This window comes from Procambarus clarkii, chromosome 7, assembly GCF_040958095.1.
Source record: "Procambarus clarkii isolate CNS0578487 chromosome 7, FALCON_Pclarkii_2.0, whole genome shotgun sequence".
In the NCBI taxonomy this organism is placed as follows: domain Eukaryota; kingdom Metazoa; phylum Arthropoda; class Malacostraca; order Decapoda; family Cambaridae; genus Procambarus; species Procambarus clarkii.
The window spans coordinates 17725020-17750916 of NC_091156.1; the positions used below are offsets into that span (position 1 = coordinate 17725020).

The 25897-nt window shown below is 44.4% G+C and overlaps 1 protein-coding gene across 1 annotated transcript in view; it reads right to left on the reverse strand.

Annotated features, from left to right (window-relative positions):
* Nucleotides 1-981: 981 nt before the first annotated feature.
* LOC123761372 (uncharacterized) overlaps nt 982-25897 on the reverse strand; it is a 35213-nt gene continuing 10297 nt past the window's right edge. The window contains exons 3-8 of the mRNA XM_045747373.2: nt 14704-14839; nt 12771-12958; nt 11910-12106; nt 10348-10473; nt 6896-6951; nt 982-2128 (exon numbers count right to left, since the gene is read on the reverse strand). Of these exons, the coding sequence (XP_045603329.2) occupies nt 2037-2128; nt 6896-6951; nt 10348-10473; nt 11910-12106; nt 12771-12958; nt 14704-14839 (795 nt within the window). The 3' untranslated portion in view covers nt 982-2036. The remainder of the gene's footprint in view (nt 2129-6895; nt 6952-10347; nt 10474-11909; nt 12107-12770; nt 12959-14703; nt 14840-25897) is intronic.

Consider the following 25897-nt stretch of genomic DNA (forward strand, 5'->3'; position numbering starts at 1 on the left):
TAAAGTGTTACTCACTATAAAGTGTTGTCGTAAAGTGTTACTCACTATAAAGTGTTGTCGTAAAGTGTTGCTCACTCTATAAAGTGTTGTCGTAAAGTGTTGCTCACTCTATAAAGTGTTGGTTACTCCACACAATTGGATTTTCTTCAAGGAAAGTCCATATCAATGTCAGAATAATTTATTGAAAATGTGTTTATGATACAAGGTCAATTTCGCCAGGTTTATAAAGAAATAATACTGGTAGAATACTCATGATAACTTGTGGTTAGTACTTATTAAACACATAATGGTTCACGAGCTTCAACACATTGCTGGGTAGGAACACCTCTCCGTAGCCTGCCGCGAGGCTCTGGGTAGGCAACAGCAGTGTGTATAAATATGTATTAAATATATATATGGTTATGTATTAGCGAGGATGAAGCATTCTTATGTGTGTGTGTGATTAAAAGATTTGCCAGCATCTGTCGCGCTAGTTTGTTTTGAGGCATAAATTTATAACTAAGACATGTATACACACGCACGCACGCATGCATGCACGCATGCACGCACGCACGCACGCACGCACGCACGCACACACAACACACACCCAAACACACACACATACAAACAGCCCCAAGCCCCATGCCACACATACATACATACACACACACACACACACACACACACACACACACACACACACACACACACACGCACATACATACATGCACCCTCCTCACGCACATACAACCCTTCCCCCCCCCCCACACACACACAGATACACACATACTCCAAGTAATCATAAATATCAGAGAAAGAGGGCTGCATTAATTACCCACAAGACAGCAGACTGCATTGATTACACACACACACGATAGGAAAAACACTCTAAAATATTAAGTGCCTTCAATAACATGAAATATTTTGTAAACAATAAAGCTGGGGTCAGAGATGTTGAGGTGTGAAGGAGGGACCTCAGACGAGTTTATTATTATTAGCATCTTTATTGACAAAATTAATTACAATTTTGCCTAATCTGAGGATTTCGATTAAGTCTTATTAATTATTAAAGTGAGGATAATGCTAATCCTCAGACGAGTGAGCACACCAACAGATTCACGACCATGAGAGAGAAAGCTAAAGCTGTCAGCTAAAGCTTGAATGAACTAAACCAAAAATTAATCATCTTGAAGGCCCTTGTAGAAAAGACAGATCACTGTGTAATACCATTCGTGCGCCCTAGTAGAGGAAAGACTGAAGGTGATGGAGTGAAGGAAATATGTTCAGGAGTCTGGTCGCGGAAGGCATAACTAGGAAGCCACCAGACAACTTCTAGCAAGGATGACCTAAGATAAACTCAAGCTAGGCAAGATCAAACAAGCCATGATCGACTACTTCGGCCCGAGGTGTGCGGGGGCAGCTAACACATTTACTCTCACCCTAAAAAGTAAAAGATATGCAAAGTACAAATGAAATGATTTAAGCAGTATTGGTAGATATACAATGTATAGTGCTTAGGGTACACAGTAAGGAGAGCACGTAGTGGACAACCAGTCATGTATAGCCTCACAACACACACAGTCACAACATGGGGCAACACTGACGCCTCACAACACAACACACAGTCACAACACTGACGCCTCACAAGATACACAGTCACAACAGGACGCAACACTGACCTACACGAGGGGTAAACATTGAATGCATGATATTCTTGAGATAAATATTTATTATATAGCATATTCCCGAGAGCTCTCCGAGTTGGTGAGTGCCCTTAGCAACAGGTGGGGGGGTGGGGGTGGGGGAGGCAGGTGGGTGGGTGTGAGGGAGGCAGGAGGGTGGGAGTGGGGGAGGCAGGTGGGTGGGTGGAGGTGAGGGAGGCAGGTGGGTGGGGGTGGTGAGGGAGGCAGGTGGGTGGGGGTGGTGAGGGAGACAGGTGGGTGGGTGTGAGGGAGGCAGGTGGGGGTGGTGAGGGAGGCAGGTGGGTGGGTGGTGGTGAGGGAGGCAGGTGGGTGGGGGTGAGGGAGACAGGCAGGTGGGTGTGGGTGAGGGAAGGCCTAGTCGTAGAGAGGGACCCTGGTGGGCTTGTGCCTGCCGTTGTGTAGTACAGACGAGGTGGGGGCGAGGCTGGTGTCTGGGCGGAGGTCACCTGGGCGGGAGAGACACACCACGCGTCTGGTCAATCATCTCTACATAACTCCTCTCAGAATAATTGTATCAGTAATCATAATATATCACTTCTCTTATAACTCCTACTATTAGCACTCCTGCTAGTAGTAAAAGTAATAGTAGAACTAGTAGTAGGAGGAGTTTACGTGCTGTGGGTGAGTAGTGTCGTGCCATCATTCACTGGGGTAGCTAGCAACCCGTGCCCAAGCGGTTCATGCCATCCAGCGTCCCACCCCAAAGACACACAATTTAACATGCTGCTCATTCAAAATAGTAATGTATCAAATATAAATTAATATTATTATATATTAGCATTTTGTGTAGAGACAGATCTATGTAGACGTTAGGTTAGGTGTTTAGGTTCTGTTGGCGATTACTTGTATTTGAATTACGTATTAAAAACAGTTTTCTCTCATAGATGAATCATTATTGTTATATGTTGACCAGACCACACACTAGAATTTGAAGGGACGACGACGTTTCGGTCCGTCCTGGACCATTCTCAAGTCGATTCAATGCTCAGTTGAGTTGCTCAATCGACTTGAGAATGGTCCAGGACGGACCGAAACGTCGTCGTCCCTTCAAATTCTAGTGTGTGGTCTGGTCAACATACTTCAGCCACGTTATTGTGACTCATCGCCTGCATTATTGTTATATATTAAAGTTCTATGTGTAGTTAGGCGTAGGTTAGGTTAGGTGAAGTGTTTAGGCTCTGTTGGCGATTATTTGCATTTGTAGAACGCGGGTGAATCATTGAGATTCGAACACTAGAGGTCGCCAGCGAGCACTCTTCGAGAAATGTTCAAGTGCCGCCAGTTGTGAGTCGTGTGTAAACCGTTTTTATTCATAAATCTGCTCGTCCTCTTCAACAAAGGTCAAATACTCGTTAATCCAACCGCCAACCTCCCGCCCTCTTTGTGAATGAAAACGGTTTACATAAGATTCACAACTGATGATGTTCGAACATTTCTCGACGAGTGCTTCGCTGGCTACCTCTAGTGTTCGAATCTCAACTCTGTAAATGATTCACCACCGTACTTCAAAAATAAATAATCGCCAACAGAACCAAAACACCTAACCTAACATACGCCTAAATATGCACAATATGCGAGGCGTGGGGAGGAGTACTGGGGGGGGGGGGAGGACTGTATGAGGAGGAGGAATACTGTTGGAGGGGGGAGTACTGTAGGAGGGAGGAGTACTGTAGGAGAGGGGAATACCGTAGAAAAGGGGAGTACTGTAGGAGGGAGGAGTACTGTAGGAGGGGGGAAGAGTACTGTAGGGGAGGGGGAATACTGTAGGAGGGGGGAGGAGTACTGCGGGACAGAGAGAAGTACTGCAAGAGGACGAGTGCTGGAGGAATATACTTACATGTTGCTGAGTTACTCAGCCACCCACTGAGTCAGCAATGGCATCAATGGGTTAACAGAGCTGAATGACGCCCCATTTGGGATGTGTGTTGACTCGAGAGGAACCGGTTCAAGATGTGCTAATTTTAGAGGACCTGGTTCACGCTGTGTTGACATGAACCGGTTACCGTAAGTGCCCTGGCTGGCGAGGGCACCAGTCAAGGACAAAGTTATATACTGCCCAACAACCCGACGTAATGGAACAATTTAGCAAAAGGGTCAGATTAAAGAGTATGAGAGGTGTATGCAGCAGTGTGCCTTACCTAACTCTGCTTGTATTACAGTGACTATGGAGAAGTGTGGTCTGGGTCTTTATGTGCTTAATGATCAGACCAGTGCTGATATGATGAGACCAGTGCTGATACGATCAGACCAGTGCTGATATGATGAGACCAGTGCTGATACGATCAGACCAGCGCTGATATGATCAGACCAGCGCTGATATGATCAGACCAGCGCTGATATGATCAGACAAGATCAAGTTACAGATCACTGTAACGTTGATATGATCAGACCAGCGCTGAAATGCTCAGACCTAGTTGGTGTACTGTTGTTTGTTTGTTTGTTTGTGTTTATGTTGACTTTCTTTAGTTAGTAAATATATGTGTGATGTGAACATCTGGGGTTCTAAAGTGTAAAGTTTTGTGTGCTAAATCAGTAATTAAATGTTCACTCATTATAACATTGTAGAAAGGGAAGAATTGTATGCAATGTAATCAGTAAAATGAGTGGATTAGTTAACCATGTAGCGTGCTTAGTTGCACTCTAATGGTCCATGCAATAGCAACGTCCATGCACCCACAGTCCACAGTCCACAGTCCATTCACTCACAGTCCACAGTCCATGCTCTCGTTTACAGTCCATGCAGGGGCAGCGTTAGAGGTCCAGTAATACACATTTGAACCCTTCAAGTACAAGCTGTAATCCTTAGAGTACACTGTATCCCTCAGATCTATGTAGTCACACTGGCTTAGCACACTTTCTCCTGGGAATTATCTTATGCTGTATCCTTTATAGTTCACACTGTAACTCTCAGAGCATACACTGTAACTCTCAGAGCATACACTGTAACTCTCAGAGCATACACTGTAACTCTCAGAGCATATACTGTAACTCTCAGGGCATATATTGTAACTCTCAGGGCATACACTGTAACTCTCAGAGCATACACTGTAACTCTCAGAGCATACACTAATTCTCAGAGCATACACTGTAACTCTCAGAGCATACACTGTAACTCTCAGATCATACACTGTAACTCTCAGATCATACACTGTAACTCTCAGAGCATACACTGTAACTCTCAGATCATACACTGTAACTCTCAGAGCATACACTGTAACTCTCACAGCATACACTAATTCTCAGAGCATACACTGTAACTCTCAGGGCATACACTGTAACTCTCAGGGCATACACTGTAACTCTCAGAGCATACACTGTAACTCTCAGGGCATACACTGAAACTCTCAGGGCATACACTAACTCTCAGAGCATACACTAACTCTCAGAGCATACACTGTAACTCTCAGAGCATACACTGTAACTCTCAGAGCATACACTGTAACTCTCAGAGCATACACTGTAATTCTCAGGGCATACACTGTAACTCTCAGAGCATACACTGTAACTCTCAGAGCATACACTAATTCTCAGAGCATACACTGTAACTCTCAGGGCATACACTGTAACTCTCAGGGCATACACTGTAACTCAGAGCATACACTGTAACTCTCAGAGCATACACTGTAACTCTCAGAGCATACACTGTAACTCTCAGAGCATACACTGTAATTCTCAGGGCATACACTGTAACTCTCAGAGTACACTTTGAAACCCTCCCTTTCCTTGTACAAACCAGATATGATTTGTTGACACTCTTCAAGTATTTTAAATGTGCATAATATTCACTCAGGGAAGGTGTTAAATAGGCACTCTTAGGCAACATGCTCCCTGAGGCACTCTTAGGCAACACGTTCCCTGAGGCACTTAGGCAACACGTTCCCTGAGGCACTCTTAGGCAACACGTCCCCTGAGGCACTCTTAGGCAACATGTTCCCTGAGGCACTCTTAGGCAACATGCTCCCTGAGGCACTCTTAGGCAACATGTTCCCTGAGGCACTCTTAGGCAACACGTCCCCTGAGGCACTCTTAGGCAACACGTTCCCTGAGGCACTCTTAGGCTACATGTTCCCTGAGGTCCTCTTAGGCAACATGTTCCCTGAGGCACTCTTAGGCAATATGTTCCCTGAGGCACTCTTAGGTAACATGTTCCCTGAGGCACTCTTAGGTAACACCTTCCCTGAGGCACTCTTAGGTAACACGTTCCCTGAGGCACTCTTAGGCAACATGTTCCCTGAGGCACTCTTAGGTAACACGTTCCCTGAGGCACTCTTAGGCAACATGTTCCCTGAGGCACTCTTAGGCAACATGTTCCCTGAGGCACTCTTAGGCAACACGTTCCCTGAGGCACTCTTAGGCAACATGTTCCCTGAGGCACTAGCCCAGTAGACCATCAACCAGGGAGAGTAACACAGCCCAGTAGACCATCAACCAGGGAGAGTAACACAGCCCAGTAGACCATCAACCAGGGAGAGTAACACAGCCCAGTAGACCATCAACCAGGGAGAGTAACACAGCCCAGTAGACCATCAGCCAGGGAGAGTAACACAGCCCAGTAGACCATCAACCAGGGAGAGTAACACAGCCCAGTAGACCATCAGCCAGGGAGAGTAACACAGCCCAGTAGACCATCAACCAGGGAGAGTAACACAGCCCAGTAGACCATCAACCAGGGAGAGTAACACAGCCCAGTAGACCATCAGCCAGGGAGAGTAACACAGCCCAGTAGACCATCAACCAGGGAGAGTAACTCAGCCCAGTAGACCATCAACCAGGGAGAGTAACACAGCCCAGTAGACCATCAACCAGGGAGAGTAACACAGCCCAGTAGACCATCAGCCAGGGAGAGTAACACAGCCCAGTAGACCATCAACCAGGGAGGTCTAAACAGTGTCGTGGCCGTCACTATATAACGCCTGTTAATAACAAAATACAGACAAGCTGATGGTGATTGTAAAATACAATTAACTTTTAGCTACATTCAATGGGAAAAACGTTTGCTAATGAACAATCATGAAATATAAATTATATTTTAATGAATAATGCAGAGAAGACAGTGCATGTGAGTGGATGCAGACGCCGTGAGTGGTGAGGACTCTCCGAGGAGCGTATTAGAGGCAGGCAGGTGAGGCAGGTGAGGCAGGTGAGGCAGGAGGAGGCAGGTACTAGTGATGGGGTTTAGGCCAGAGAGGTGGTGGGCAGCTAGGCCGGGGTACCTTCTCTACGTCCATGGCTGGCCACGAAGCCGCTTCTGGCCTCCAGCCTCTCACAGCTGGAAGGGAAAAGTCACATTATAATATATTTATGGAATCTTAAATTAAACGTTTTTATAAATAAAAATAAATCACTTATTTGTTTAATTAACTTTATTTTCTAGTAAGCAAAAGTAATAAAATGGACGCGATTCCTTGTGGATGATTTTGATAAGTCTATTAAGAGAATAATTTGGAAGAATGCGGTGACTTGAACCAGCATTCTAGTGGCTCCTAGATGCTTGCCTTAACCAACTCTCCCATGATAGGACAAAAGCTATCCAACCTGGAACTCTACTGAATTTACTGGAAAGGTCTGGAGGGCCCAAATGGCGCCACAACCAGTATTTTTTATGAATACTGTGGTTAAAAAAATCACAGGTGATATAGGTGGGGCGTATGGAGAAAAACACCCTTACCCACAGGCCAGAATGTGGGCAGGCTATTCGTAAAAAAATGCCAGATTGTGGCACCCGTTGGGGCTTCTAAACCTACCCAGTGGAATCAATAGAGTTTCAGATTGAATAGCTTTTGTCCTGGCATGGGCGAGTTGGTTAAACGTATACACCTGACTGCACGTATGCCTATCTGTAAGGGTGCCAATTTTGGAGGAAATTGGTTGATGTCAACTTCAGCCACAGAGGGCAACACCTTAGACTTTATTTTTTACTTACTTGAAAGTTTATGTTACTTGAAAATGAATATCTTTTTCATTTTTTATGCAATTTACATGAAACTTACACATTATATATAAATTTTATGTCTCTAAAATCGTTTGCAAGTGGTTTTATCTTGAGTTCTTTATTGACTTTATAATAGCAATAAACATGATATATTTGCATAATTTTGGGGGGGAACTTAGACTATTTGTATTAAGAAAACTAAAGACGTTTTGGAAAATCTTTTGATAGAGATCCTTTATTATATGTTAATGTGTCAGAAAAGTGTCATAGAATGATTATATCTGAAAGGTGTGGTTGTAAATTTACACTTGAAAATGTGTAAAATTCGTTGAAGAAAATAAAAAAATTAAAAATCTCCCTTACTATTTAGGCTACAGTGCTGAAACTTCGAACAATTGTAGCCCTTTTCATATACAACTAGTCAAAAATAATGGTTGACACTAAACAACAACTTTATGATACCCGAATAACGCCCCCTTAAGGCAAGCATCTGGGAGCCACTAGAACGCTGGTTCGAGTCACTGCATTCCTCCAAATGATTTTCTCACTGATATATCATGCCATTGTGATATCTTTATGTGTTGATAAGTCTTCTCTTATCGCAGTCAGGCCTAAGGTCAGCCTTCCCCTGGTGATTGCCTGCTCTGTGAGGCTGTTTGTCTTCGTAGCAATCAGGACCACTTAGCCAACACAGATAAGCTGATCTGCTAACCAGCTAAGTTAGCTGATTAGCAGATCAACTAACTTGATCAGCCAACTTGCCATGTTTCTAAAACAGAAACATGTCAACTTTCTTCCTCAAACCATCTAGTGTTGTTCGAGTGACATTTCTTATATATGTTTTCAGTAGATTGGAGAGTCGTCGGCCTCTGAGTTTTACATTGTGTTCTCTATCTGTATTTATGGCACCTAGACTTTTCCTTTGATTTATTTTACACATCTACCATATCTCTCACCCCAGAATGTTGTAATTTAATTTCACAGGTTTGAAACTACCCTTCATATTTTCCATGTGGATAATATGAAATATCTCTCGCCTCCGTTCCAAGGAGTACATTTGGGGGTCCATTCGGGTGGTACCCAGAAGTTTAAGTACTCAACTGATTTCTATGTTGGCGCAAAATGATCTCTGAATGTACTCCGTTCTTCCTCTGCCATCTTGGCAGCCTTGAAAGGGCATACACTGTAACTCTCAGAGCATACACTGTAACTCTCAGAGCATACACTGTAAACTCTCAGAGCATACACTGTAACTCTCAGAGCATACACTGTAACTCTCAGAGCATACACTGTAACTCTCAGAGCTTGGCCTGACTTGAGGCCTGGTGTGTCCATACCTGCATTGGTTTGTAATATTTGCTTCGTTGTGTTCTCTGAACTACACCGCCTGACATTATTATTTTCCAATGTTTGACTTAGTGACTCTTTTCTATGGGAAGATGTGGCTGAGTGTTTTTTGTCCATTACTTAGTTTAAGATTTTATGTTTTTCATGCACTGAAGTAATTTAAATCTGTCATTGATACCGATTGTAAGATCTTTTTGATAACCGATTTGTATTGTTTTGTTCTTCCGTCTAAGCAATTTCCATACTTATTTTGGTGTCGTCAATAAACTCTAACAAAAGTGTGGGATGTATACCTGTGTGAGGACGAGAACAAGTGACGGAGTGAGGGCCAGGCATTGTGGCACACAGCGACGCCATATTCAGGTTGTATTTTGTTGGATTTATTGCAACACGTTGTATTACTTGTGTTACAAAATTTTAAAACCAGTTCCCTGCTTTACCTGTCATTTCTTTACCTGTCTTGTTACGTACTATTACTTAATTTATCAAATGCTTTTGCAGCATCTAAGTATATGACATTGCATATTAGTTTGTTTCTACTGACTCTATATTTCTTTCCTAATAATGAAGTAATTTCTCTAAAATCACGTTCCCTTGTGTGTAACTCATTATGTTCCATAAAACTGGAATGTTATCTTCTTATCATCCTCTCATAAACCTTAATGGTGTTAAGTACAGCTAAACATCACATGTTAGTGCTGCTGGTCTACAACTTGTGCGAATGCTTTACTACCTCCCTTGTGTAGTGGGGCGATGGGTGCTGTTATTAGGGACTGCTGGATGTCTCTTGTCTCCAGGCTCCCTTGCCATATGCAGACGAGGAGTCACAAGTGGCTGAAAAATGTTGACCTGACCACACACACTAGAAAGTGAAGAGACGACGACGTTTCGGTCCGTCCTGGACCATTCTCAAGTCGATTGTCCGGGATAATGGTCTAGGATGGACGGAAACGTCGTCGTCTCTTCACTTTCTAGTGTGTGGTTTGGTTAACACTTCCTTGCCATATTATACTCAGCGTCCGTGCCAGCAGTAAGGACTAAACACATGTTGTGTACGGCCTTGTGGAAGACTGTGGATTTTCTTCTATTATCTGACATATGCCTTTCAGTGATGGTCGAGTGTATGAGAAGTTACAGTATTATCTACTTTCATTGTGTCAGTGGCATTACTAAACATTTATTCATATTATTCGTTTAGGAATTCGTTTTGTTGTCATGTGTGTACGTATCACCTCATGTAAGTAAGAGGTCTATATGTGCAGAGGTACGTGTTAGCTCTTTGTATATGTGATGATATATTTTGGGGTTTTGCTGATTTCTTGGGCAAATTCCTGTTATTATGTTATTATGTTATTATGTGGGTGTGAGTGTGAGCGGAGGACTCACCTGCAGGAGACGGGGGAGAAGTACTCGCCGCTGCTACACTCCTGGGGCTTGCGGCAGTAGCAGTTGCAGGTTTGGTTGTCCCAGTACTTGGTCGAGTTCTGCTCCTCACACTTGGTCTTCTCGTCACTGTGGAAGATCACCACACATGTCTTAAATACTCCACTCTGTGTGTGTGTGTGTGTGTGTGTGTGTGTGTGTGTGTGTGTGTGTGTGTGTGTGTGTGTGTGTGTGTGTGGGTGTGGGTGTGTGTGTATATGTATGTGTGTGTGTGTGGATGTGTAAACCTCAGTGATATGCAGTTTACGTGTGCTGTTGAAGATGTAACCATGTACTGGAACATTTTATCTTACACTTCGAAAACCTGGAAGAGTAAGCATGTAATATGCATGCAATGCTGAGATTTATAGAAATCATAAAACGATTGTAGACCACGTGACTGATGCTCGATTTCGACGTCTTGAAGACTCGCTAACACAATACATGACAATTGCAAGTTCTTGCGGACTCAGGGACAGGACAGGTGTCCCTGAGACAGCCAGGTGTATGATAAGCAAATAGTCTAACCTACCCAGGCCTCAGAACCTGATCGTGGAGATGCGCTACTAGTCTATATGACATGAATATGTTCTAGCTGCCTAACACAAAGGGTTTATAACTGGTATTAGTTCTTATAGACTCAGTAGAATGGTCCTAGTACTTGTAGATGGGTATTGGACTAGTACTTGTAGATGGGTATTGGACTAGTACCTGTAGATGGGTATTGGTCTAGTACCTGTAGATGGGTATTGGACTAGTACCTGTAGATGGGTATTGGACTAGTACTTGTAGATGGGTATTGGACTAGTACTTGTAGATGGGTATTGGACTAGTACTTGTAGATGGGTATTGGACTAGTACTTGTAGATGGGTATTGGACTAGTACCTGTAGATGGGTATTGGACTAGTACTTGTAGATGGGTATTGGACTAGTACCTGTAGATGGGTATTGGACTAGTACTTGTAGATGGGTATTGGACTAGTACTTGTAGATGGGTATTGGACTAGTACTTGTAGATGGGTATTGGACTAGTACCTGTAGATGGGTATTGGACTAGTACTTGTAGATGGGTATTGGACTAGTACCTGTAGATGGGTATTGGACTAGTACTTGTAGATGGGTATTGGACTAGTACCTGTAGATGGGTATTGGACTAGTACTTGTAGATGGGTATTGGACTAGTACCTGTAGATGGGTATTGGACTAGTACTTGTAGATGGGTATTGAACTAGTACTTGTAGATGGGTATTGGACTAGTACTTGGGGTTTAAGAAAAGAGTATCGGGCTGGTACTGGTAAACACAAAGGAAGAGCAGTGGCGCAGTACGTCGTAGAGTGAAGGGAAGGGGGTTTTGGTTTCGGTTTTAAGGCCCTAGAGTAGGCAAGCAGGGGATTGAAGACAGGGGCGAGGATGCAGAAATCTTGAGCAAGGAACTGGAGACGAGGTGAAGAGGGGAGATGAAAGATCGGTGGGCCAACCACCGTTGGGCCAGGGGGTTAATAGAGAAGCATATAGAACCAGTACCTGTTGGTACAGACGCAGGCACACTCCCCCTCGAAGTAAGTGTGGATTTTGGGGTCGCAGTCCGTCTCCTGCACCTTACAGCCGCACGAACACTCGGTGTGCTTGTAGGCCTCCACCACGTGGTAACTCACTTCGTTCTGGCGACGGAGCCTGCGTCGCCTCAACGGCTCCGAGGCGACCAGCGACGTCTTCAACACCTGAGGAATCATCGCCATCAGCCTGAGGCAACATCATCATCACTCCTTATTCAGAATGGAGATGATTTAGGTTCATCCAGAGCAATATTACTAACAATATTTATTTTACTGATCAGTTAGTAAACTGAGTAAGTTTAACCTAAACTTACTGTTTAACCTAAATATGTTGTTTGTCCTTATCAGTCGATCCTAGCAGTAACTAAACTTGTCGACCATAACAGTGACTGAACTTGTCGATCCTAGCAGTGACTGACCATGTCGATCCTAGCAGTGACTGACCTTGTCGACCCTAGCAGTGACTGGTCGAGCGTAGCAGTGACTGGTCGAGCGTAGCAGTGACTGGTCGAGCGTAGCAGTGACTGATCGAGCGTAGCAGTGACTGACCTTGTTGGCCGTAGCAGTGACTGACCTTGTTGGCCGTAGCAGTGACTGACCTTGTTGGCCGTAGCAGTGACTGACCTTGTTGGCCGTAGCAGTGACTGACCTTGTCGACTCTAGCAGTAACTAACCTTGTCGAGCGTAGCAGTGCCTGGTCGACCGTAGCAGTGACTGGTCGAGCGTAGCAGTGACTGACCTTGTCGAGCGTAGCAGTGACTGGTCGAGCGTAGCAGTGACTGGTCGAGCGTAGCAGTGACTGACCTTGTCGAGCGTAGCAGTGACTGACCTTGTACTTGACAAGCTTGGTGACGGTGGGGCGGCAGGTGAGGAGGGGCCCGTAGCAGCAGCCCCCACACTGCTCCAGCCTCACGCAGGTCGGGAAGAACAAGGTGCTCGGCTCCACCGGCAGGTCCAGCGCCACCGTCGTCAGCTCCGGCTTGCAGTTGGCCATCACAGCGTCCTCGGCCGGTATCTCTGAGGGGGTGCAGGTGTGGCCGTCAGGTGTGGTGGTGGTGGTGGGTATGTGGTGGGTGTGTGGTGGGTGTGTGGTGGTGGTGAGGGGTGTGGTGGTGGTGAATGGTATTGTAGTGGTGGTGAAGAGTGTGTGGTGGTAATGGGTGTGTACTCACCAAGTTGTACTCACCTTGTTTTGCATAAACGATAGCTATATTACCTATTGATTGAATGAAGAACAACGTTTGTTACATTTGGGAGTGTTATTTAATGCCTGAAGATGTCTTAGAGAACAACTTTGATGTCTTAGAGAACAACTTTGATGAACGAAGTTGAGTTAGAGAACAATCTTTTATGCACGAAGATGAGTAAGAGAATAACTTTTGATGACTGAGAATAACTTCTGATGACTGAGAATAACTTCTGATGACTCTGAGAATAACTTTTGATGACGTGAGTAGTATTTTGACGTCTTTGAGTGTGTCTTTGATGTCTGAATGTGTTATTGATGTTTTGAGTGTGTCTTTGATGTCTGAGTGTGTTATTGATGTTTTGAGTGTGTCTTTGATGTCTGAGTGTGTTATTGATGTTTTGAGTGTGGTGAACCCAGTGAACATGCGGGGAATATGACAAAGAACACAGAGAATATGAACGAGAATGAACACTGAACTTGTGAAGAACATTCTGAGAACATGGTGAATATTACAAGAACACAGAGAACATGTAAGAGAAGGTTATGAACTTGTGAAGAACATGCTACGAACATTATGCGACTATGAACAAAGATCACAGAAAAATGAAGAAAAATATGATTTGAAGTTGCAAAGAACATGAATAATGAGTATAAAAGTTGTGCAGAGAACATGCTGGTCTGAAAATGGTCTCTGGAGAAATTCGGTCTTCAAATGGCCTCTGAATAATTTAGGTCTTTTACTGGTGAAACAGCAGTAAGATGGATATAAGACTAAAACTTACTGCTAAGATGTCTATTTTTCCTTAACAAACTTCCATGGACATATTTTCTGAAAATGGTCTTTTTGAATAATTTCGGTCTTAAACTCTTTAAGAAACTTCTATGAATATATGAACTGAAATATTTTTTTATAAAACTGAACTCTGACTTTTTTTTAATTTCTTCCATAATTCAAAAATTATGGCAGATTCGTTTAATATTTTAAGAACGAATAAGTGATTATATATATATATATATATATATATATATATATATATATATATATATATATATATATATATATATATATATATATATATATATATATATATATGCGGAAAATCCACAGAGAAATATGAAATGAGGTGAACTTTTCGGCTTTGTTAAACCTCATTTCATATTTCTCTGTGGATTTTCCGCATAAAATGATCAGTGTTTTGTGATCGTCAATTGCATATATATATATATATATATATATATATATATATATATATATATATATATATATATATATATATATGCGAACAAGCCTGAATGGTCCCTAGGTCCTATATGCAACTGAAAACTCACACCCCAGAAGTGACTCGAACCCATACTGCCAGGAGCAACTCAACTGGTATGTACAGGACGCCTTAATCGTCCTGTAATTAAAACGCCTTAATTAAGGCGTCCTGTATATACCAGTTGCGTTGCTCCTGGCAGTATGGGTTCGAGTCACTTCTGGGGTGACTCGAAACCCTGCTCCTTCATTCATGCTGATGAATGAAGGAGCAGTTAGGTACAAGTTATGAGGAAGGACATGAGTGAGACTCACCTCCGCTGTTACCGAACCTGGTGGTGATGGAGGGCTTCTCCTCTTCCTTGTCCTTGGGTTTGGAGAGGTTGAACATGGCCATGAAGTCATTGATGTCCGAGACGGCGTTCAGGCGGTGTAGGTTCTCAATGTCCAGCTGTCGGGAGAGAAAGTAGAGGTAATGGTGGTTCCTGAGTGGTAATGTTGGTTCCTGAGTGGTGGTAATGTTGGTTCCTGAGTGGTGGTAATATTGGTTCCTGAGTGGTGGTAATGTTGGTTCCTGAGTGGTGGTAATGTTGGTTCCTGAGTGGTGGTAATGTTGGTTCCTGAGTGGTGGTAATATTGGTTCCTGAGTGGTGGTAATGTTGGTTCCTGAGTGGTGGTAATGTTGGTTCCTGAGTGGTGGTAATGTTGGTTCCTGAGTGGTGGTAATGTTGGTTCCTGAGTGGTGGTAATGTTGGTTCCTGAGTGGTGGTAATGTTGGTTCCTGAGTGGTGGTAATGTTGGTTCCTGAGTGGTGGTAATGTTGGTTCCTGAGTGGTGGTAATGTGGTTCCTGAGTGGTGGTAATGTTGGTTCCTGAGTGGTGGTAATGTTGGTTCCTGAGTGGTGGTAATGTTGGTTCCTGAGTGGTAATGTTGGTTCCTGAGTGGTAATGTTGGTGCCTGAGTGGTAATGTTGGTTCCTGAGTGGTGGTAATGTTGGTGCCTGAGTGGTGGTAATGTTGGTTCCTGAGTGGTGGTAATGTTGGTTCCTGAGTGGTGGTAATGTTGGTTCCTGAGTGGTGGTAATGTTGGTGCCTGAGTGGTGGTAATGTTGGTTCCTGAGTGGTGGTAATGTTGGTTCCTGAGTGGTGGTAATGTTGGTGCCTGAGTGGTGGTAATGTGGTTCCTTGAGTGGTGGTAATGTTGGTGCCTGAGTGGTGGTAATGTTGGTTCCTGAGTGGTGGTAATGTTGGTGCCTGAGTGGTGGTAATGTTTGGTTCCTGAGTGGTGGTAATGTTGGTGCCTGAGTGGTGGTAATGTTGGTTCCTGAGTGGTGGTAATGTTGGTGCCTGAGTGGTAATGTTGGTTCCTGAGTGGTGGTAATGTTGGTTCCTGAGTGGTGGTAATGTTGGTTCCTGAGTGGTAATGTTGGTTCCTGAGTGGTGGTAATGTTGGTTCCTGAGTGGTGGTAATGTTGGTTCCTGAGTGGTGGTAATGGTGGTTCCTGAGTGGTGGTAATGGTGGTTCCTGAGTGTGGTAATGTTGGTTCCTGAGTGGTGGTAGTGATGATTTCTGAGTGACACTCATTGTGATATGAAGTGTAAAAAATGGTTCTGTCAGTGGGTGAAAAAATATTTGATTTAGTTGGCATTTTGTTTTGTAAATACTAGTTACAGAATCAAAGGTGACGGAAGTGTCAGCAGTGGTGTCAGGAGCCAGCAAACAAGTGTCAGCAGTGGTGTCAGGAGCCAGCAAAACAAGTGTCAGCAGTGGTGTCAGGAGCTAGCAAAACAAGTGTTAGCAGTGGTGTCAGGAGCCAGCAAAACAAGTGTCAGCAGTGGTGTCAGGAGCCAGCAAAACAAGTGTCAGCAGTGGTGTCAGGAGCCAGCAAAACAAGTGTCAGCAGTGGTGTCAGGAGCCAGCAAAACAAGTGTCAGCAGTGGTGTCAGGAGCCAGCAAAACAAGTGTCAGCAGTGGTGTCAGGAGCCATCAAAACAAGTGTCAGCAGTGGTGTCAGGAGCCAGCAAAACAAGTGTCAGCAGTGGTGTCAGGAGCCAGCAAAACAAGTGTCAGCAGTGGTGTCAGGAGCTAGCAAAACAGTGTCAGCAGTGGTGTCAGGAGGGTCCAGTGATGATCATATACAGGTAATAAGATTGAGACGCTTATCGTTGAGGAAGGATATGTTAAAGTGCCTGGGAGCCCGTACCTCAAGGCCGTACCTCAAGGCCCGTACCTCAAGGTCCGTACCTCAAGGCCCGTACCTCAAGGCCCGTACCTCAAGGTCCGTACCTCAAGGCCCGTACCTCAAGGCCCGTACCTCAAGGGCCGTCACACACCTGCCCTTGCTACTGTCTATGGTGCACCTAGGAAAGGAATCGTTACACAAGCAGAGACTGTACAGTGTCTGTCAGCTGGTCCTCCAAGGCAGAGTGGAGTGCACACCAGTTGCTCCATCTATCATCATTCTGTTATGCAGGGAGAACCGCACGTCTATGGGTCATCCAATAATGTTAGCAGACTTCTAGATGTTACCACTGCTAGGCTTAGGCTCGGCTACAAGTACCTCTGGCAGTTTGTAACATCTGCTGATGTAGATCTGACTAAATGTAAACTCTGTCAACAGAACTATTCGCATACTTTGCGTCATTATATAATGGAATGTGATAACATCGCGGAATTCAGAGATACATCATCAATGTAGTCCAAGAAATGTGTAAGTACTTCATTCATAATGATGTACTGCCAGGAATCTTAGCGAAGTATCCAACATTTGCTTACTGTAGGTGCAGCTGCCGCCCAGTTGGGTAGGTGTGGAGCACATGCCTGTAAAGCTGCCGCTCAGTTGGGTGGGTGTGGAGCACATGACTGTAAAGCTGCCGCTCAGTTGGTGGGTGTGGAGCACATGAACTGTAAAAGCTGCCGCCCAGTTGGGTGGGTGTGGAGCACATGACTGTAAAGCTGCCGCCCAGTTGGGTGGGTGTGGAGCACATGACTGTAAAGCTGCAGCCCAGTTGGGTGGGTGTGGAGCACATGACTGTAAAGCTGCCACCCAGTTGGGTGGGTGTGGAGCACATGACTGTAAAGCTGCAGCCCAGTTGGGTGGGTGTGGAGCACATGACTGTAAAGCTGCCGCCCAGTTGGGTGGGTGTGGAGCACATGACTGTAAAGCTGCCGCCCAGATGGGTGGGTGTGGAGCACATGACTGTAAAGCTGCCGCCCAGTTGGGTGGGTGTGGAGCACATGACTGTAAAGCTGCCGCCCAGTGGGTGGGTGTGGAGCACATGACTGTAAAGCTGCCGCCCAGTTGGGTGGTTGTGGAGCACATGACTGTAAAGCTGCCGCCCAGTTGGGTGGGTGTGGAGCACATGACTGTAAAGCTGCCGCCCAGTTGGGTGGGTGTGGAGCACATGACCGTAAAGCTGCCGCCCAGTTGGGTGGGTGTGGAGCACATGACTGTAAAGCTGCCGCCCAGTTGGGTGGGTGTGGAGCAAGACTAGTAACTGTGTGACTCACCATAGATGTAAAGTGCCTTGTATAATAACTGCTGTGAGCCTCTTGTTGAATCATTGTCATATAAACAGATTATTGATATGTTTATGTGTTTGCATAAATAATTGTACATATATGTACATGTATATGTAACATTAACAATTGTGTAACCAGCTCCACAAGATTGTCACTTGCTTAGCTAAACGAACTCTGGGGTTCAGTTAATGAACCCATTATGGGCCTCTGTAACCCTTCCCACCACCTCCCACGGCATGGGTATGGGGTGCATAAGAAAGAGTTGAATTGGTGCCCAAGAGCCCTGGCCTTATAAGTGGGTGGAGTGGCACTCACTTGACCCGCTTGCCCTTGTTACGTCGCTGGGGCAGAGCCTTGTGCCTGCGTGTCCCACTTGGTCCACTCTGGCTTCCTTCATCCTTAATACGACACTCTCATGTATATTATTATATATATATAGCCCGGTCACTACCACACGCTTAACTTGCCTTCTGTCACTCTCTCTCTCTCTCTCTCTTCCTCTCTCTCTCTCTCTCTCTCTCTCTCTCTCTCTCTCTCTCTCTCTCTCTCTCTCCTCTCTCTTCTCTCCTCTCTTCTCTCTCTCTCTCTCTCTCTCTCTCTCTCGCTTTCTCTCTCTCGCTTTCTCTCTCTCGCTTTCTCTCTCTCGCTTTCTCTCTCTCTCTCTCTCTCTATCTCTCTCTCTCTCTCTCTCTCTCTTCCTCCTTCTCTCTCTCTCTCTCTCTCTCTCTCTCCTCTCCTCTCTCTCTCTCTCTCTCTCTCACATACACACACCTCACTCACACACAGTGATGAAACTAAGAAAATTGGAAAACAGATACACAGAGAATGACAGGAGGTGTGTGAAGAACGCAATAAGAGATTTCAGGAAGTCTTCACAATAGAACAAGAAGCCCCCTGCACTAAATAAGGAGGAGGCAAACCAAGCACCCTTGGAGGAATTTGACCTCACCTGTGATGAGGTCAAAGGGAATCTGTTGGAGCTGAAAGTGACAAAGGCTGTTGGGTCTAACAGAATCTCAAAGTGGACACTAAAAGAAGGCGCAGAAGCACTAAGTGTGCCACTCTCTATGGTGTATAACAGGTCACTGGAAACAGAAGACCTACCGGAAAGTTGGAAGACAGCTAATGTAGTCCCAATATACAATAAGGGTGACAGGCAAAAGGCACTGACTACAGGCCAGTTTCCCTAACTTGTATACCATGCAAGGTGATGGAGAAGATCGTGAGGAAAAGGCTAGTAGAGCATCTGGAGGGAAATAACTTTGTAACACACCACCAGCATATGTTCAGAGATGGTAAATCGTGCCTCACAGGCTTAATTAATAGACTTATATGACCAAGCAATACAAATTAGGCAAGAAAGAGAAGGGTGGGCAGACTGCATTTTCTTGGGCTGTCAGAAAGCCTTTAACACAGTACCTTCACAAAAGGCTGTTACAAAAGTTGGAGCAACAGGCAGGAATAAAAGGTAAGGTGCTCCAGTGGATAAGGGAGTATCTAAGCAACAGGAAAACAGCGAGTAACTGTGAGGGCGGGAGATATCAGAGTGGCGAGATGTCACCAGCGGGGTTCCACAGGGCTCTGTACTTGGACCCATCCTGTTTCTAATATATTTAAACGATCATCGAGAGAGTATAGACTCATTCCTCTCAATGTATGCTGATGATGCAAAAATTATGAGAACAAGACAGATGACCGATGAAGATAGACAGAGACTACAGGATGACCTGGACAAACTGGAGGAATGGTCTAGAAAATGACTACTAAAGCTCAACTCAGGAAAGTGTAAAGTAATGAAATTAGGCGAAGGGAGCAGAAGGCTGAACACAATGTACCATCTGGGAGGTGAAATCCTGAGTGAAATAGAGAGGAAGAGCTGCGGGGTTGATATCACACCGAACCTATCCCGAGAGGCCCACATCTAAAAAACGATATCAATCAGCGGCTATGCTAGACTGGCCAACATAAGAACTGCCTTTAGAAACTTGTGTAAGGAATCGTTCAGGACCCTGTATACCACTTATGTAAGACCAATCCTGGAGTATGCAGCTCTAGTCTGGAGTCCATACCTAGTTAAACACAAGATAAAGTTAGAGAAGATTCAGAGGTTTGCCACCAGACTGGTCCCGGAACTGAGAGGTATGAGCTACGAGGAAAGGCTAAGGGAGCTGAACCTCACATCCCTGGAAAACAGAAGAGTAAGGGGAGACATGATAATCACCTACAAAATTCTCAGGGGAATTGACAGGGTGGACAAAGACAAACTCTTCAGCACGGGAGGGACACGACACGAACAAGGGGACACAGGTGGGAAACTTAGTGCCCAAATGAGCAACAGAGACATTAGAAAGAATTTTTTTCAGTGTCAGAGTAGTTAGTAAAATGGAATGCATTAGGCAGTGATGTGGTGGAGGCTGACTCCATACACAGTTTCAAATGTAGATATGACAGAGCCCAGTAGGCTCAGGAACCTGTACACCTGTTGACTGACGGTTGAGAGGTGGGACCAAAGAGCCAGAGCTCAACCCCCGCAAGCACAACTAGTGAGTACACACACACACACACACACACACACACACACACACACACACACACACACACACACACACACACCACACACACACACACACACACACAAGACGGTAATGACCGTGCATAAGAAGAACATTTACGCAGTTGTGTGGTCCCTGCTGACAACTCCTCTCCCACGCCTCTACCACCCGGCCTTGCTCACGCTCCACAGCAACACCGCCGGACACTTAGGAGTATTGGTGCCCAAGGCGTCTCTCTTATTTTTACAAAGGGCTCGATCCCAGCCGACATCCCTCACGTAGAATGGGGTGAGCTCGTTACCACTGCGCCACGTTACCAGGGAGGGTCCAAATGCTCAGTCTCCTTATCCAGAAGTACTGTATGCAGGCGAGGAGTCACAATAACGTGACTGAAATATGTTGACCAGACCACACAGTAGAAAGTGAAGGGACGACGACGTTTCGGTCCGTTCCGGACCATTCTCAAAGTCACACAATCGACTTGAGAATGGTCCAGGACGGACCGAAACGTCGTCGTCCCTTCACTTTCTAGTGTGTGGGTCTGGTCAACATCCAGAAGTACTGTTAGGTAAAGCCATCAAGAACACAACACATGGATGATAAATGGGAGTGTTCCCTGTGTCAGGTGGCGAACATAAGAGGCAGGAGGAGGAGGAGGAGTGGCGCTAAAGGGACCATAAATATTAGACACTTGACATTGAGGAGGGAACTGATACACAGACTACATAATAGGTTGTCATAACAAGGGTGAAAGTTAATGTGGTGTGATCTGCCACTCCCGGGAGAACAATACCAGCCCCCCGTCCCACCACCACCATGTCCCTCCATCCTACACCCACCAACACACATATATATCAGTAGCTATAAAGACGAGAATGTCTCTCTGTCTGTCCGAGGTTGGAGGCCACACACTTTGGGTTAACCCTCACCCAACTTTACAGGGAGAATCGTCTGTGGTATGGGACGTACACAGGCTGGTCGGGGGTCGCCAGAATTCAAGAGGCAACAGAGTGCCATGGTCACACCTGATCTCACGACGATTTTGGATCTTCCCCCCGGCTACACCTAGCAAATATTAACAAATAATTTAATAAAAAATATAAAATGTTCTCGTAGTAATATACACCATTAAGTGATCTATGGAAAACGAAAATATTTTCTGCTATTCATATTTAGGCGTAGTAGCATAAAACAGATACATCTTCCACAGTTTGCTTCCCAAGCAATCGGGGTAAATTATATATATTTTAATTTTCACAGGGGGGGGGGAGAAGGAAGGAATTTTTGAAGAACGGGGAAGGATAAACGAGGATATGGGAGATGTATGAAAAGAGGAAAAAGAGAGAGAGAGAGAGGGAGAAAGGTGGAGAGGGGGATGTTGGGAAGAGTGGAGGGAAAGATGGAGAGGCCGGAGAGATAGGTGATTGGCAGAGTGAATAGAGAGAGAGAAGGAGAGGAGTGAGAGTGTGAGAGATGGGAGAAGTAGAGATTGGGAGAGAGAGGAGGAGAGGGTTCCAAGCATAACCAGGTATCCCCTCAAATTTATATAAGAAAGAATGTATGTTTTTATTTCAATCCAAGGCAAGCCTCACCCAACTTTGACTAATGAAGAATGAGAGGTATGGGAATGTCATAGGCCATAAAGACTATGAGTTCGTAAAGACTCCTCCATGCTTTTGTAGGGTGATGGTGCAGTGGTACATGTATTCGTCTTTGCTTCACGTGGGTGAAAGGTTCTAGTCCCAGCAAGGCCATTTGAATTTTCCAATATATATATGTATATGTGTATATTATGTATATGTATAATGTGTATATATATATATATATATATATGTCGTACCTAGTAGCCAGAACGCACTTCTCAGCCTACTATGCAAGGCCCGATTTGCCCAATAAGCCAAGTTTTCATGTATTAATTGTTTTTCGACTACCTAACCTACCTAACCTAACCTAACCTACCTTTTTCGGCTACCTAACCTAACCTAACCTAACCTATAAAGATAGGTTAGGTTAGGTTAGGTAGGGTTGGTTAGGTTCGGTCATATTATCTACGTTAATATTAAATCCAATAAAAAAAAAATTGATCTCATACATAATGAAATGCATAGCTTTATCATTTCATAAGAAAAAAATTAGAGAAAATATATAAATTCATGAAAAACTTGGGTTATTAGGCAAATCGGGCCTTGCATAGTAGGCTGAGAAGTGCGTTCTGGCTACTAGGTACGACATATATATATATATATATATATATATGTCGTACCTAGTAGCCAGAACGCACTTCTCAGCCTACTATGCAAGGCCCGATTTGCCTAATAAGCCAAGTTTTCATGAATTAATTTGTTTTTCGACTACCTAACCTACCTAACCTAACCTAACATAACTTTTTCGGCTACCTAACCAAATCTAACCTATAAAGATAGGTTAGGTTAGGTTAGGTAGGGTTGGTTAGGTTCGGTCATATATCTACGTTAATTTTAACTCCAATAAAAAAAAATTGACCTCATACATAATGAAATGGGTTAATTTATCATTTCATAAGAAAAAAATTAGAGAAAAATATATTAATTCAGGAAAACTTGGCTTATTAGGCAAATCGGGCCTTGAATAGTAGGCCAAAAAGTGAGTTCTGGCTACTAGGTACGAACATATATATATATATATATATATATATATATATATTATATATATATATATTATATATATATATATATATATTATATATATATATATATATAGAGAGAGAGAGAGAGAGAGAGAGAGAGAGAGAGAGAGAGAGAGAGAGAGGAGAGAGAGATATATATATATATATATATATATATATATATATATATATATATATATATATATATATTATATATATATATATATATATGGCCTCCACCACCTTCTCACTTAGCTTGTTCCAACGGTCTACCACTCTGTTTGCAAAATAAAAATGTTCTAATATTTTTTCGACACCTCTGTTTTCTTAGCTTGAATCTGTGTCCTCTTGTTCGTGAAGTTGTTGTTTTCAGGAATTCCTCTTTGTCAAGTTGGTCTGTTCTTGTTAGTATTTTGTAAGTGGTGATCATGTCACATCTCTTCTATCTTCTAATTTTGGCATGTTTAATGCCTCTAGTTGCTTCTCGTAACTCTTGGATTTTCAGTTCCGGAAGCCATTTTATAGCATGCCACTGCACCTTTTCCAGTGTATGTGCTTCTTGAGATTCGGACACCATACACCTGCTGCATATTCCAGCTTTGGTCTCACACAAGTCATGAACAGTTTATTTAATATTTCACCATCCATGTAATTAAAAGCAAGTCTGACGTTGGAAGCGACGCATCCGCTCCTCTCACAATGTTCTTTATGTGTTCCTCTGGCCATAGCTGACTAAAAACAACCCCTGGGTCTCCTTCTTTTTTACAGTTCTGTAATTCTTTTCCACATGATTTGTAAGTTTACAATTCCCCTCCCCCTTCCTGTGGTGTTAACTCCCCTCCTCCATCCTGTGGTGTTAACCCCCTTCTGAACCATTTGGTGTTAAATCCTTTCCCCTTCCCGTGGTGTTAACCCTCCAGGAGGTGATAAGCCGTCACCTTCTCTGTGGTGTTAACTCGTTAACTCCCTCCCTCTTCCTGTGGTGTTAACTCCTCCTTCCTCCACTGAAGTGTCAACCTCCTCCACTGAGGTGTTATCTCCTCCCGTGTGGTGTTAACCCCCTCCCCTATTGTATAACCCCCTCCCCCCTCCCCTGCAGTGCTAACCACCCTCCCCCCCCCCTCCCTGTTGTGTCCAAAAATGAGTATTTGTTTAGTAGGCGCGCCAGGCTGGGGGGGGGGGGGGTGTCACTCCCAAGGTTATGAAGGCCCTCTGGTGAGTGACGGTACGAGAGGGGGGGGGTGTGCTCTCTTGTACCTGTTTATGTGGACACTTAGCTTCAGCTCTTGGGTCCGCCTCATACCTTCCGCTCGACTTTATCAGACCAACTTTTGAAATCATGTAAAAAGTCCGTCTCAAAAATATTGCGTCATGGAGCCTCGTTCCATTTCCGCACTACGCTGACGCTGACGTCAGCTACCGGCCCCCTGACACTACTTAACTCCCCTGTACTTATATACTGCCAGGTGAACAGCGGCATCAGATGAAAGGAAGCATACCCAAAAGCTTTCGTTCCTCTACGAGGATCTAAGCCAGGATCTTTTGGATTTGTTCCGACTTGGCTTTCGGCAGATCTTGAGTTGGGTTCTTCCATTGTCCTCGTAGATAAGGTATCTCCAGTTGAATTAGTTTTCTCATATTATATACACACTGGAGTATTTTATAGGTCGTAATCAGGTCCTCTTTTGTCCTACGCTTTTCCATTGTGGTGATAAGCTTTTCCTTTAGGCATTCTGCGTAGCTCAAATCCTCAGCAGGTCCGGGACCAGTCTGGTTGATAACTTCTGGACTTTCTCTGTATTGCATGTACTTGGAGTTGCCACATAGGCGCAGTATACTGTACTCAAGTACCGGTATAACATACGTTGCGTAAAACGTCCCCCGTGTGTATGCGCGCTTCCTAATCTAATGGTGAGAGATCAAATCTCAGCTCCTGGGCCATGTTGTTCAGGAGCGGGTGGTGTGCTTGCCTCCCACCTGTGGCCTAGACGCCAGATTCACGAAGCAGTTACGCAAGTACATACGAACCTGTACATCTTTCATCAATCTTTGACGGCTTTCATTACATTTATTAAACAGTTTACATGCATGAAAAACTTGCCAATCAACTGTTGTTATTGTTATAAACAGCCTCCTGGTGCTTCGGAGCTCATTAAACTGTTTAATAATTGTAAACAAAGCCGCCAAAGATTGAGAAAAAGATGTACAGGTTCGTAAAGTGCTTCGTGAATCTGGCCCCTGTGCACATAGTGTCATTACTACGCGATGATGTCATCCAGTATTGTCCCCCGAGTGTCGTGTGTGTGATGTCACCATTAGAGTGACTTGTGGTCACCAGTAGAGTGACTTGTGGTCACCATTAGAGTGACTTGTGGTCACCATTAGAGTGACTTGTGGTCACCATTAGAGTGACTTGTGGTCACCAGTAGAGTGACTTGTGGTCACCAGTAGAGTGACTTGTGGTCACCAGTAGAGCGACTTGTGGTCACCATTAGAGTGACTTGTGGTCACCATTAGAGTGACTTGTGGTCACCATTAGAATGACTTGTGGTCACCAGTAGAGTGACTTGTGGTCACCAGTAGAGTGACTTGTGGTCACCATTAGAGTGACTTGTGGTCACCATTAGAGTGACTTGTGGTCACCAGTAGAGTGACTTGTGGTCACCAGTAGAGTGACTTGTGGTCACCAGTAGAGTGACTTGTGGTCACCAGTAGAGTGACTTGTGGTCACCAGTAGAGTGATTTGTGGTCACCAGTAGAGTGACTTGTGGTCACCTTGTGGTCGAGAAC